Below are 15,419 nucleotides of genomic sequence, written 5' to 3' on the forward strand. Positions count from 1 at the left end.
TGTTGAATTGCACTTATTGTAACAATAGGCATTGCATTAACCATGCTTGCATTTTAATGCATCATATTTTTTAGGGCTTGCATTTTTATGGGCTGAAATTCAACATGGTTGAATATTTAAGCTGTGAATATTTCAATTCAAAACATTTCAAACACATTTTCATTATTAAAAATTCAATAATCCATATTCACCTTTCATATTTCACTTTCCAAAATATTCAAACTGTTTAAAAATGCAACCTATAATATTCAACAGGCAATTTTCGGTCCATTTTATTTTGCTTTGCAAATTCGCTTCCACAAATTCAGTGGTTCAAATTCGGCAGTAAATTCAACATTGGCATCCAGGAACTGCAGGAAAAGCAGTAGATTACCGAGCATACTCTCCATCTGCTGTTAGTCGACCTCACCAGCAGGAAGTGCAAAAGCGCGTGTTGTAAACGAAGACCAGCACGTGCTGATTGCACGTGTTCTGGGACATGTGAGGGTGTGAGTAGGGAACCCACTGCTGAAACTTGCCCGGCCCTGGTTTGTCCTCATGGATGAGGTGTTGGGACAGAGGCATTGCACCAACCCCCTGTCAATCCCTGAGGACAGACCAGGGCTGAGTTCAGCAGTGTGTGACCAAGAAGAGGAGGAGCCAGGGGCAGCACCAGCACCAGCACCACGAAGAAGGCGAGACAGAGAGGACGAGTTTTTGGACTTGATTAGAGAAGACATGGGACTGCAGAGGCGAGGAGAGCACTGGAGAGTAGGGAGAGGATGGACAGGCTGTTTTCTCTTCTTGAAAGAATTATTGAGAAATATATATATATATATATATATATATATATATATATATATATATATATATATATATATATATATATATATTCTTGTTTAACTTTTTTTCACCTGTATTTTTTTAAAGGAAAAAAATCTGTACATTTATTTATTTTTATGCAACTTTAAATGTGTAAATAAAAGAGAATTCATTGCTCTGGACATTGTTTATTTTTGTAATGACAGTCATAATTTCTACATGAAACAAATTCTTCTATACCTTTTTTTCCCCCAACTATTTACAACATACGTTAAACATATCAAAATCAACATAAACATTTAAATTTACAGTACAAAAAATAAGAAAAAATGATGTAGACTTTTATTCAGCTGAGTGGCAGACCCTGGTGTCCTGCTGGACTGGGATGGGCTCCACAATATTGACCTTGGTAAGGCCTCCTGCTGGTGGGACATCATCTGGGATGCTCTCCAGAGTGTTTGACTGCATATTTTCAATATCCACTAAGTTGTCTACCAACAGGTTTGCAGGGCTGACTCATGGAATAAATATTATACTTTATTACACTAAAGTACTTTTAATAACCACTAATACAGCATTGGGGAAAAACTACTAGTCATATATTTCAAACCTTAGTTAAGCAAAACTATCTTGCATACTCTAATGTACTGAAGGTATCAAGAGTAAAAAGTAAAGGAATTCTGCAGGAAAAAAAAAAAACTTGTCAGGGTTTTTATGATGTTTTGCATTTATATTACTGCATATGTTGCATTTTACTTCTGAATATTTTCAAGGTTGATACATTTAAACTATATACTTTTGTGTAGTTTAATGTAAAACAATGCATCATATTGTAAAATAACAATTTTGTAGTGTTGCTGTCCTGTGTGAGAAAATTACTTTGAGTATTAACGAAGTATGTAGTTCCTTACATACCACCACTGGTTATTTTGAAAATTAAAGTAACAAAATGTAGGCCTATTGTCACAATATTAACAAATTGTTGCTAACTACAGCTCCGCATCTGAAGCGCTCGGACCGGTCTAGCCTAGAGGATTGTTCTTGTCGCCTAGCAACAGTGACTGACAGCTGCCGATAAAGAGGAGGAGTAACATTCGCACGGGACTTTTTATATTCAACTGGGTTTTATATTTAAATAGGGTTGAAAACCTGTGTAAATATATTTACCATGGTCCATTTATGTGCATAATAAAAAGAATACACTAGCCTACAAAATCACATCAAGGTAAAATATAAATGAACATTTGAATCTTCGGTTAAGCTGAAAGTACATGACCTGAAACATCCTTAATACCATGTCCTCCAGTAAAAATGCAAAACATAAAAATGACAATAGCCAATTCGGGCTCCATAGCTGTTTACTCAATTATATCAAAAGAGTTATCAGGATGGCAGCATACTCTTGCACCGTTGCTTGGCGCCTGGAGCAGTAATCGGGAACACCTGGTTGCGCAATTAGGAAATCCTATGGAGGCTACATGGTGCGTCCTTCGGAGGACGCATAGGCTGCATCATTTGAAGTCCGCGGCCTTTGAAGGATGCAGCCTTCACATTGGGACACAGCTAGACTGAGGGAGAGAAACAGAGCACAACACAGGGCACACAAGCATTTTCTCACAACAGATTATATTAAAAGACCCTGGGACGTAACATTCATTATTAGTTCATGTCAACTAAGGTAGTTAACTGAAGTTTAAACTAAACCTTATTGTGAAGTGTTACCGTGTTTTGTTTGGGAAGGATTACACGAGGGGTCTGATAGCGAGAGATTTACAGTGCAAAAGCTCCAATCCCTGAGCCTAGTATAACCATTACCGGAAGCCCGTTAATAAAGTTATAAATATGGATATTTTTTCTCACACCAACGCATGGCTTCGCTTCAAAAGGCCTTTATTTACCCCAGGAGTCAAGTCACCTTCATTTATACAGTGCTTTTAACAATATAGATTGTTTCAAAGCAGCTTTACAGTGATAATAGGAGATTACAGTAACAGAGATTGTTTTGGATTTACAGCAGCTCTAGAATAAAGTTATTGTCCATCTAACTTAGGGGCCGCTAACACAACAGAAAACTCTAAAGTTCTTTCTGCGCAAACTTCAAAAATGCGAACCCGTGAGGAGTCGTATTGATTATTTTTATGATTGATGGATGCACTTTTATGATGCATAGATGCACTTTTATGGACTTGGAAACACAAACAGCCATTCACTGCCATTATAAAGCTTGGAAGAGCCAGGATATTTTTTAATATAACCATGATTGTATTCGTCTGAAAGAAGAAATGGTTTACCTAGGACACCTAGGATGGTTTGAGGGTAAATTATGGGATAATTTTCATTTTTGGGTGAACTAACCCTTTACATAGACATTTTGATTTGAACAGACATATAACAGACATTTTACAGTAATCTTGGTATATTAGTAAATGGGACTTGATTTAATAAAATAAAATCATGCTCATGTATTTTGAACTCTGTTTTGAGTAAGTGAAGAATGAAAAAGAACAGAATACTGTGAGTATCGGGGCCATAACACTGTTTCAACACCGATTTTTACTCTCATTTGACGCTTTGAACCCTGGCTAACGCCCATTTCACACATACTCCATTTGCAGTGCGTATGCGGTGCGTATTTTTTTCCGTACCCATGTTAACAGGTTAGAGCTTTCACACTGCACGCGGATGCAGTCCGGCGATCCGTTCCAGTTGCGGTGCGTATACAGCAGTGCAGAGATCGTTTCTGCACTGAGTCTATTTTTGCTGTGCTGCAAACGCTGAATTAAAGTGACAGCGCATGTTTCATGGTCAAAATGAACACAGATTGACCTGAAAATGTAGTAATTGCACCATAAATGCATTTAATTAAATAAATGTATTTCATTAAATACTACTTTTTTTCACAGTCATCTTTTTACTTTAAGACCGGGGTAAAGCAAGGAAAACTACAATTAACTTCAACAAGGCGACATAATGAACAACACCCGTCTCATTCGTGGAGGTGGAAAAACAAGTTATTTGTGACATGCAAGATTTATTGTATTACAATATAAATGCAAAAGAAAAGGCATGGGAGTCGGCTGTTTTTGTCATTTTTAAGTTTTAATTTAAAATGTTTGCTTATTTTAATATAAGTACATGGTTAAATATTTGACCACTTACTTGAGCAACTTAATATGAGTAGAAGTAATGCATGGCAAGGCCTACGTTGTTTAAATTGTGTTTAAACGTGCATACGTCTATTAAAGAGTGTCAAACAAAGTCCTGTTGGGAAACAGTCTGTTTCATGCTCAACTGTAAGTAAAACGTTCATGTTAATGTTGAAGTTTTATTAACTGGTGAAATTTTATCTTTGTGCTTATTGAATATAGAGGATTTGATGCAGGTAAATAACAGGAGGCATTTTGTGTTTTGTAGAAGGACTTTTCTGTATCTGCTGAATGAATTTGTACCAACTTTGTGGTCCTGGTTGGGATTATGCCACATTGAGTACTACTACGAGGTTCATGATTTGATTGCTGCTACGGACTTCCTTTGACGGGAAATATATATGTTTGATGACTGTCATCTACAATTATTGGGTTTTGTTTACCATCAAACCTCCACATCATTAGACTCCTTAAAGACAATCAAGACTTGCATCTTACTTCAACCCATATACAGAACTATATATATCTTTGTGTGCTGGGTGTTTTTGCAATACTGTTTGAATGTTGTTTCTTTGTTTTGAGTCTATTTTGGTGTTTATATAAAGTTCACAAAAGGTGCTTACTGTAACGATCACCAGCTGGAGTGCCCTTGAGAGCCACCAGAGGGCACTCCACATAGGACTCTCCTATTCACTCACAAACTACAGTTCCCATAACTCACTGCCTGGACTCATCACTTATCACTGATCACATTCACCTGTACCTCATTCACTGATTGCATTCACCTGTCTCATCCTGTTAGTCTGTCTATTTATACCATGTTCATTCATTCACTCACCGCGAAGTCTTGTTGTACTGTTAGTCTGCAATTCCGAGCATTTTCCCTGGTTTCATGTTTCTTGGTTTTTGGATATCTTGCCCTGGTCCCTGGATTACTCTCTTGCCTCTGGTCCCTGCCTGTTTTGTTTGTTTGTTTGTTTATTTGTTTGTTTGGACTGCCTACCTGTGTTTTGACCCATTGCCTGTACTTTGGATTACGCCTTTGGATTGCCCCTTAAATAAAAGCTGCGTTTGGATCTACCTTCTTGTCTCGGAGCAGTTCATGACACTTACATTGCCGTTTTTATTTACTCATTGGTTTAAAACATGTTGATGCTTATAACCCTCCCTACAAACAGATTATTAATTAGCATTTACTCAGAGTAGCACGTGTTGATTATAAAATGGTTACTTTAACATAATGGGAATTTCCTAAACTGGATTTTGAAATTAAACGCTAACCAGATTAGCAAGATTCAATTTTATTTGCTCTGTAAGGTTACCAAACCGCACAGTTAGTCCACATCATCAGTGGTGTGACTCAGTTTCTCAGCCTCAGTTATTGAGTATGGGCTCATAAGTAGTTGTTCTGTTGTTTAGAGAGAGAGATGCTTCACCACTGAGTTCCTGTGGCCTCTGGTGGTAGAAATTAGAATAACACACACAGAAATACAGATTTTATGATTTAAATCAGGGGTATTCAACCACAGTTTCAAGAGGACCGGTCTCTATATTTCCAGTTCCATACAATACTTTTTTGGAACATTTTTACATTTCTATTGAGCCAGCCATAATACTTGTAAGAAAAATATTTGGCTGATAACAGAATATATCCAAAATTGTAACATTAAAACAAGTATTTTCTGTAAAGCTTTTAAACCTCTGCTTGCATTTGCAGTTTTTTTGCAGATGTTTAACACGTTTAGCCACATGCATGCTGACAGGCCCAACTGGGTTTACTGTTAGTTTAACTGCATCTATTGTTCTCATTCACTTTGGATAAAAGTGTCTGCTAAATGAATACATGTAAATGTAAAATCCTAAACACTCAAAAAAGTAGGGCCCTGAGAGCCAAAGAAGTGATGTCTAAGAAATTATACCAAAAATGAATTAACCAAAAGTAATTGTTTCTCCCAATTGGGGATGAATATAAATTCACAATTCACACACACACACACACACACACACACACACACACACACACACACACACACACACACACACACACACACACACACACACACACACACACACACACTCTTTGAATATTGGTGTTATCATCTGTAATAAATTGCTTATACTCTATAAAAATATATATATTTTTAGTATTTAGTATTAAACAAATCACTGATTAAACATTAAGATCTACTGGATTAATTGATAGTCAAATGTATTCAAATGAACAACAGATGCAAAATAGAAAGTTTAATGTTCTTAACATTATGAAAGGCAATTACTTTATAAGAAAAGTAAATAAAGATTAAACATTAAAAGAGTGAAAAAGTTAAGTTGTGATTTTGAATCTTGTAATAAATCAACAGAACAGATTCTGAAATGTTTGAAAAACAGTACATTTATAATGATCTTTTGTGAGATTAGTATTAAAAGTTTTTAAAATAGGAAAATCAATTACTTGTGAATTTAAAATTTTGTAATAAACCATCTGGCTGTACATTATCATTTATATAACAATGATTACAGCAATGTTAAGATGACGTTGATGTAATCAATGTAAAATTTTAATTTTCAGCAAATGTCAAAAAAAAGATATAAATGATTAATGAACTATTTAGATGTAAGGCCCTGTTCACACATTTAGCCTTGTTTAATTCTTCACATCAGGACTGGGCAAAGGGTCGACGGATGAATCTTTGCAGACAGATTGAATACACAAAACCTGACCAGGGTTGACCAGGGTTCCTGTGCCAGTTGCTGGAGGATTACCTGCACACAAGCAGACATTAAAAAAGGGCTATGACAGCAATAATTATTCTCTTAAAAAATAAACAACGCTTACCATCATCCACAGTCAAAATTATAGATGTGTATTTTCCATCTTTGACAAAGGGAGATTCTCTATCCGTAGGCCTCTTGACTTTAATCATTAAATTTACACTCAGCCAGCCGGCAGGATCACTGCCAACTTTATTCCTGGAAGGAACCAAACATACAGGTTAAAACTAGAAATGTTCAGCAAGAACATCTTAATGTTAGTTTGACAAAGTCTTATCTGGTAGTTTAAAATCATTTGATGTTCAAAGGATATACAGGCATGCCGTAATTTGAATGGGTAGAAGAGATTTAACATTGGAAGGTGTTATGTATTCCCAGGCTTTGTGGTTCGTTTGTTATGTTAATTGGACTTTTAGTTTGCATTTCATCCTTTTCTGTTCCTGTTTCCAGTGTGCCATTTTTGTAGTCCTTTGTAGTTGTCAAGTTGATTATTTCTGTGTTCATTCACGTGTCTTCTTTTCAGTGTTTCTTATTGTAGCGAGCAGGGCAGGGCCAAGAGCCGTGGGAATATAAAGCGTGTGCTAATGAGCGTGTGCTTAAAGGGATGGTTCGGAGTAAAATCAACCTAGGGTCCTTTGCACCATGACCTCGAGACAAAGACTACCCCCCCCACCCCCACCCCCCAGAAGCCTTTTTTTTTCCCTTTGTCAAACATTATTAAAGTTAGAGCTTATTTAGAGATATCAGCCGGTTGGCTTAGTGCAGGCGCTAACGGATCCAAGGCTGTATCTCGTAAATTACCGCACTAATAATGCCCAGAATGGTACCAAACTTCTACAGTAGCACAAATAGGTTCTGTACTCATAAAATGAGGCATTGGAAAGTTTGTACATCAGGAGTTTATTTAAATAATACTTGTCTGACGGCTCATGCTACCGCTAACCCGGACATCGACGTCACTTCAGTGGTTTGGGAAAAGTGGTTGGCTCGAGGTCATGGTGCAAAGGACCCTAGGTTGATTTTACTCCGAACCATCCCTTTAATAAGCATGTGCTAATGAGCGTGTGCTAATGAGTTGTAGATTTGCTATTATGTTTATTTTGTTATTAAACTCTTTGCATTTAGATCCAGCTCTCTGTTTGGTCAGCGTTAAAGAAGGAATATAGGCAGGGTGTCCAATGGCTGATGACTTGAGAATTGACCGTCCATAAATACTTTTTTACTGGCTGTGAACAGGCAGTTATGACAATAAATATTAGATACCAGTTAAAAAAATCTCTATTCAAATTTTGATACCACAGTTAAAACTACTAACCTAAATAATATTAATTTAAAACATTATTAAAGACAAGTAAATAGTCAGTAATAAAATAACAAAGATACAAATGAAATAAACTGTTTTTCTTATAGGTCTAACAGTAGTAAAGTAAATAGTAAAAAATGTAATGTAAAATAACACTGCATAGTCTTCACTGTATAAATTAAATATTGATTAGTCCATATTAAAGCTACAAAACTTATTTAGTCAAGAGCAGTGAGTGATTTTTTTTTTTATTATTTGTTGATTATATGTTTGATTAACATTATCAGGATTATTAGTGCACGGATACAAAATACTGATACTGACACACATGCATTTTCTTTCTTAACTTTTTACATTCACCTAAGACATAACCGATTATGGACACTTGCAGAGACAGGAATTTTTTGACATAATGTTGAGGGAATTTGTCATTTCAAGCGCAAGACGTGAAAGACAGCTCAAATTAGTATTTGAAAAGTTCATCAATGCAAATCTATAAGGTCCCATGACATGAAATTTTCACTTTCTGAGTTTTTTTAACATTAATATGAGTTCCCCTAGCCTGTATATGGTCCCCAAGTTTCTAGAAATTTCAATCGGTGTAAATCGAGCTTTTGCTATCTTTCTCTGCCTTTGAGAAAATGGACGCTCAATCTCGCTGATCTTGAATCTCCTCTTTATGACGTCATAAGGAGGAAATGTTACCTCCCCTGTCTCTGCTTTGCCTGCCCAGAGTATATTTTCCGCCCATGAGAAAAAGCGATAGGAAGTAGGAACGCGCACGATTTTAGTTTGTCCATGAGAGATATCATGGCTTTTGAGCGAGCGAAGCATAACAATTGCTCAATAATTGGATGTACAAATGAACACCGAAGGGTCAGTACAGAGCTGGGCTTGCTGAACGTCTGAAACTAAAGTCTGGATCACTCTCTTTGGCTCAGCTACACACCTCGGACAAGTAAGTCAACTAATGATATATAAGTGTGTTGCTTTACTGTTTATGGTTACCTAGATTGTTACACGTAGAATGTGGCTGTAACATTACCTATGCAGTTTATGTGTGTGAATACACACACTGTAACGCGAGTGTTGTACACTTTTTTGTTATTTGGATAACCGTTTTCCTGTTGGTCATATGGCGCGTGCGATATCCGCATTTCAAGATTGCAGAGCTTGATGTAATTGTAATAAGATAAATACAGACGTTACAGATCTCTCATGAAAAGGCAACAGTAGGTTAGCGTTAGCTACATGATAATAACTGTAAACCATCCGAATAAAGTACCGTATCCAGACATAATATTTTAAACTAACCATTCGGAAACATCCTGCTGGAGCCGCAGAGTTGCAACTTCTTCATCCGTTGCTTCTCCATCCGGATTAGATTCTGGGTCAAACTGAAATGCTTGAACGACTGAGCGTCTTCGTGCCATTGCTATATATCCAACGTGCATGGTACCGTTGCCGCAAGATGGTCAAGGCCACACCCACCCTCCACCTCGCCCCGCCTTTCTGCTCCTCATTATCATTTAAGGCTACAGACACCGAAACGGCCTGTCTGAAGGAAGCTCATTCTGGGACTGGCTTGTAGTGGCTATTATTCTGCACCGAGGCTGAATTTTTGGAAAGAGATTTCAGATACAGTACTAGGGACCACTAAGTCCTATATTAAAGCCTACAAAAAGTAGCATGTCATGGGACCTCTATAGGATTTTTATTGTTCGCTTTAAGATCTGGAAATCTCTAAAGAAAGTAGTCAGAATTTTCAAATGGGATAATGAAATTTTCTAATATTTCTCACATTATCTTCTCTGATTTTCCAGTCACAGTAATAACAGCTGTGCCAGTGGATGAATAACCTTCTCCAGCCCTGTCAGTAGCTGCAATTAACAAAGTATATCTGCACCATTTCTGAAAAGAAAGATGTTTTCTGGTGAGTTTGTTTACATTAAATAATTATTCTTCACCAATGCAAGATCTAGTCATCATTTCTCACCTCTCTGTCCAAGCCTAAAGCATTCACACTAATTCCTCCAGTAACAGAGTTGATTGTAAACAGGTTTGGTTTTGGCAATTCTGGATCTTGCTTGACGATTGAGTAACTGATAACACCATTGTTAGTATTCTCAGTATCATCTGCATCAGTGGCTGTGACTGTCATAAACTCATGACCTTCAGTGAGAGAAGAAGAAAGACTGATTCGGTGAAACTGAAGAGGCATTTAAAAAAGAAAAAAACTGCTAAAACCATTTTATTGAGAAACTGCATCATACACCTACCTATATCAGAAGCTTCAGGAACATGTCCATTGAATGGATTTTGTGTAAAAACAGGCTTATTATCATTTTGGTCCATCACATATACAATAATTTCCATTGGCGGTTCTGCTATATTTATATCAACTCCAGTCGCATGAGCTATAATCTAAAGACAGGAGAAGAGATACAGGCATGTTAAGAGCCAAATATCTGAGGTTGTTTGGAAAACACAATTAAATAAATTAAGAGTGTTATCTTTTAGTACATGTCTGTTAGCTTTAACACATCAATATGCAAGTGTAGTTGAAGTAAACTGACTTAATTTTTACTAGATATACACATTTCAAAAAATCCATCCTCTCTGTAAACACATGAAAAGAAAAGCCGTTTTCCAGAGACTTTTTATCTGATTAACTGAGGACAGCTTTGAAAGAATTAAGAATGACCAGAAAATCCAACACTGGAATACACTTAGAAGTATCTGCTGATTTTAAAAGTTAGAGACTAAAAATAAACATACTCTGTATGAAGCTTTTCTTTCTCTGTCAAGTGGTCGAGTCACAAACAGATTCCCTGATAATCTTTCTATAGTAAAAGTCCCCTTGGGCTCCAGATCCACTCCTTCACCTGTGATCTTGTATTGCATCTGAGCTTCCCTAGAATAGTCCGACTTTATCTAAATACAGAAAGCAATAAGAGAACAAAGTCAATAACAGACAAACCTCTTTCTCGTTTGAACTTTCCCTTTATGACTTTCTCTCACCTGGACCAGTTTCTGTGGGAAAGGACCTTTGCCATTCTCAAGTACATTGAATGGAGGAATAACCCAACCTCTCTTTGCTCTCTTCAGACCCGTTGAAGGCTTTGGAAACATCAGAACCAGATCATCAGCGGGAGATTCCATCTGAAAATGTTAGTAAAAGACAATGAGCAACAAAATATTTTTTGTTTACAATTAAATACAGCACACAAACCATCAAATATCTGGATAATTTTTGCATCTCAAAATGTTTACTACAGCTATTGATTATAAAAATCTGTCTGGGAAAAAACAGTATAAATATATGGGCAGGGTCAATTTTTTGGGGTCCCTATTCAATAAACCAGTTTAGGTCGATTCGAGACCTCTGTACATTATTCCCTTTTATTAAATGGAGTAGGCAAGCAGGACGAGGCTGAGGGTCGTGAGAATGGCGCGCATCTCACAAAAGAGCTTCGGAAGCAGAAAAGGAGGAGCGACGACAGTGAAGGAAGAGAGAGGACCAGGCCTGGACTATTTTACATTATGTTTTATTTATGTGTGGGCGGCAGTCGTCCGTGAGGGGCTTTTACTTTAGTTTTTTGTCCATTTATTTTGTGATTATTAAAGTTTTGTCAAACGCTCACCCGTTCCCACCCCCTTCTTCCCATAACAACATACCTCGCCTCATGGAGTGTAATATAAAAGAGTGTAAAAGTTTAGGTAATCATAGGTTTTAGGCTTTAGCATTGCATAAATGAAACATATCAGCAGACTCATTGTGTGTTTGAGACCAATCAGAGAGAGCAGTAACAAATTATATTCATCAGTAGGGATTGGAAATTTCATTTAACACAGACCTCCAATAATTAGTCCTAAACATGTACAGAAATTGAATTGTGCATTTACAGAACCATAAACCACACATAAAAACTGAAGTGTCCAATAGAGGTCAGGCTTGTACTGTACTGACAGCAGTTTCTGGAAGGAACTTGTTTGTACCTGTGGAGAGGAGATGTTCATGACCGTGTCCATGTGATGGTCTTCATGATGATGATGGACACGCTCAACTCTGACAGCAACCGTGTGCTTCTTGCCACTGGAGTCCCAAGCGTCCACAGAAAACACCTTGTGGCCTTCATGAAGAGTCACTTGTCTCTTCACTGTTACAGTCCCATCCGTGTCCACATTAAACCGCTTGTCAGAGGACTGGAAGAGCGTTCTTGTTCTTCCATTGCATGCATTAAAAATGACTGTCAGAAAAAGAGATTCAATTGGCTTAATAAAGCATCTTGTCACATATGTAAACCTGGAGTGGGGAACAAGACGCTGTGTCAGTAGCAGATGCTATGGGAACACCCTCCAGGTGTAATGATGATCTGAAATAGTGTTGTCAAAAGTACCAGTACGTCAACGTTGTGATTAGTCAATGGATCAGTGTTACCAAGTTGATTCTTAACTTATATTTTTTTAAATCAATCCAGTACTCGCTGATGGACTCGCTGATGGGACGTGAAATCAGCTACATTGTTTATAAAGGGAGCGCTCTTTGCTCAGTTTTTGAGTTTAACGTTTGCTCCATCATGCCAGAGATGGTGATAAAGTCAGTGGAGTTAGTGATCTGTGCTTGAGTATACAGCCAAACACTTTACTCGTATCTCTGCTTGGACACAACAAAACTGCTTGGACTCTAACAAAACACAGGCGGATAGTTAAATTCCTGAATAAGAAAAATCTGTGGAGCGATCGCGTGTCCTTTTGAGGCATGACTCAGCGGGAGGGTGTCCTATAAAGCATCAGCTACTGATGCAGCATCAAGTGAATCTATGAACATTTATTTATTGAATACATCATTAATCAACACTTATTTGTGAGATACAATACTTAAACTTGAGTGAGACCCTTAATGTTGACTCTGATTTAGTGGATGTACAGTATAAAATGTGATTGAATGTTGCAGATCACAGTTAAACCAGTTTAATTACAAGCAGAAGAACTAGTTCATTTAGATATCTGATTGCATTGGGTAAGGCATTAATTTGCCAAATACTAAAAATATATTAACAAAAACTCAAAGTTCAGTTGCTTCAAGGTTTTATTTAAAGAGAACACAGCTTACCTCTCCCTAGTCTTTTTCCTCGGTGAAGGTCATCTCTGTGCACTTTAAAAACCAGCGACTCCGACTCAAAGCCTGGAGAACATGAAGACTCCTCCGCAAATCCACATACAAACACCTAATTTGAAACATATTAAATCCCTTTATGTAATATATACACTTGATATTTCCCATTTTTCAATTGCTAGCAAGCATCAGTCAATACTGACACCACTTTTTAAAAGTAAATCATTTTTAATATTTGTTCTGTTTAAAGCCACAGTCTGCGATATGATTCTTCCCATTAGCAGCCCTGTGGCATTAGCTGTTGTGCCAATAAGGTGTTGAAAAAGTGAACTAACTATTGAGAAATGTGTCCTAGCAACTGTTAAAATTGTAATACTGCAATGTGCAAATGCTTCGGTTTCGCTGACTGTGTGAAAAGTTTTGACAGGATCACTTCACTTTTTACCAATGCATTATTGGCAATCTAAAAAAAAAAACTACTGTATTACATGCTGCAGATAAATTCAAATAAGAAACCTAAAATAAATCAAAAACATTAAATTAAAAATTGTGTTTCTTTTCACATATGGGTACTCTTGTCCCAGTGGAACCTAATTTACAGGCCAAGTATGAATAACTACAAGCATATCACCCTGTTTGCAATTGTAAAGCAAACTTTTTTTACAAAACACGTAAAGGAGAACTCCGGTCAATTTTAACATTGAGCTCATTTTTTTGTAAATTTGGAGTGCTGTCAGTACAGAGAACAACGACAAAAATCGGTGTTGCCTACACCGTGTTATCCTCTTTTTAAAATTTGCACCCTGTTGACTTCAATGGGGCAAGTTTTAAACCTGCTTTTAGCCTCTTAACATCCTTGATGTGTCATTACAAGTGCCCAGCCATGTGAGTGATTCCTTCTGAGTGAACACGAGTGAATCTGACTGCAGTAGATGTAAAAGAAATGGATAAAAATGATGTTAATTCAGCCAGCGCACATACCTGTATTTACATCCTGTTTTCGGTCGAAGTCCAAAGTAGTCGATTGTCGAGTTCACGCGCGTGATAATAGGTAACTAAACCTATGCGCATGAACTCGACAATCGACTACTTTGGACTTCAACCGAAAACAGGATGTAAATACAGGTATTTGCGCTGGCTGAATTAACATAATTTTTATCCATTTCTTTCACATCTACTGCAATCAGATTCACCCGTGTTCACTCTGAAGGAATCACTCACATGGCTGGGCACTTGTAATGACACATCAAGGATGTTAAGAGGCTAAAAGCAGGTTTAAAACTTGCCCCATTGAAGTCAACAGGGCGCAAATTTTAAAAAGAGGATAACACGGTGTAGGCAATACTGAATTTTGTCGTTGTTCTCTGTACTGACAGCACACCAAATTTACAAAAAAATGAGCTCAATGTTAAAATTGACCGGAGTTCTCCTTTAATAAACACAATTAGACATAGCATTAGACAGATATAGCATTCAAAACTAACAGATCTAGTTTTCATTTGGAAAACACTGCCATTCAAAATGCCACACTCTATTGTGTATATAATACATATTTTTTAATTAGATTTTCATGTTTTTAGATTGAAAGCACAAGGGGAAATCGGGCATTATAAGGCATTTGAAAAGACTTGTAAAAATGTTCAGTTTTAATATTAAAATGTATTAATGACTTCTATATAATAAGAGTAAAAAGGGTTGGGGGGGGGGGGGGTCAACTCCTTAAACATATGAGTGACTGAAATTTTACTTTCCCAAACTCTGTCTAATTACTGATAATATAAAAACTACACAGAGGCAACAGCAACACAGATGTTTTTTTTTCTCTATTAAACATTTGATGTAAAAAAGTTCAGCGTTTTATTTCTCACTCTCACTCCTGATATAAAAATCCTATATAACTCCAATATATAAAATCCTACCTTGCAAAGGAAAACTACAGCTGCCAATCGCACAGTTTTCATTGTCTCTCAAAAGTCCTTCACGGATTCCTTTCTTGTTGGTTTTTAAGATTGTGCAGCTATTTCATCGCTTGCGTTCCCCAACACACATGCAGACGGGGAGTTTGTTAACTTTATAGGGGAGTTTTCCTAAGGGTGTGGCATATGGAGTGATGCAATGTGGCAAGAAAAAAAATATAACTTGACTGGAACCAATGAAGTGTAAGATTTGATTTTCCTGCTGAGACATTGGCTGAGATAAAATACACCCCACAATAAAAGGCACGCTGGAGAGAAGACCTTAAAGAAAGAGCACAGGACATTGTCTTGCCCAAACTCTT

At 37.1% G+C, this 15,419-nt stretch overlaps 1 protein-coding gene across 2 annotated transcripts; it reads right to left on the minus strand.

Moving 5' to 3' along the window:
- Window positions 1–6,177: 6,177 nt before the first annotated feature.
- On the minus strand, window positions 6,178–15,191 carry LOC308686798 (cadherin-1-like). Of its 2 annotated transcripts, XM_081358789.1 has the most exons (10): window positions 15,061–15,191; window positions 13,139–13,253; window positions 12,022–12,272; window positions 11,044–11,184; window positions 10,801–10,956; window positions 10,302–10,446; window positions 10,019–10,194; window positions 9,824–9,933; window positions 6,784–6,917; window positions 6,178–6,710 (listed from the first exon to the last, which is right to left on the minus strand). In XM_081358789.1, exons 1-10 carry the CDS (start codon window positions 15,100–15,102, stop codon window positions 6,592–6,594), a joined length of 1,389 nt encoding a protein of 462 aa, XP_081214915.1. In that variant the 5' UTR covers window positions 15,103–15,191; the 3' UTR covers window positions 6,178–6,591. The 2 variants fall into 2 exon arrangements, 1 of the variants encoding a protein (XP_081214915.1); XR_014029633.1 differs by lacking the exon at window positions 9,824–9,933.
- Window positions 15,192–15,419: the final 228 nt, after the last annotated feature.

This window comes from Scardinius erythrophthalmus (genome assembly GCF_964197995.2).
Source record: "Scardinius erythrophthalmus genome assembly, chromosome: 2".
Classification (NCBI taxonomy): Eukaryota; Metazoa; Chordata; class Actinopteri; order Cypriniformes; family Leuciscidae; genus Scardinius; species Scardinius erythrophthalmus.

Coding starts and splice junctions, on each gene's coding strand:
- LOC308686798 (XM_081358789.1), bottom strand. CDS start 15,102: ATGAAAACTGTGCGATTGGCAGCTGTAGTTTTCCTTTGCAAG. Junction 13,254..15,060: donor CTGTAGTTTTCCTTTGCAAG/GTAGGATTTTAT, acceptor GTTTCAAATTAG/GTGTTTGTATGTGGATTTGC. Junction 9,934..10,018: donor CTTTAGGCTTGGACAGAGAG/GTGAGAAATGAT, acceptor CTTTCTTTTCAG/AAATGGTGCAGATATACTTT.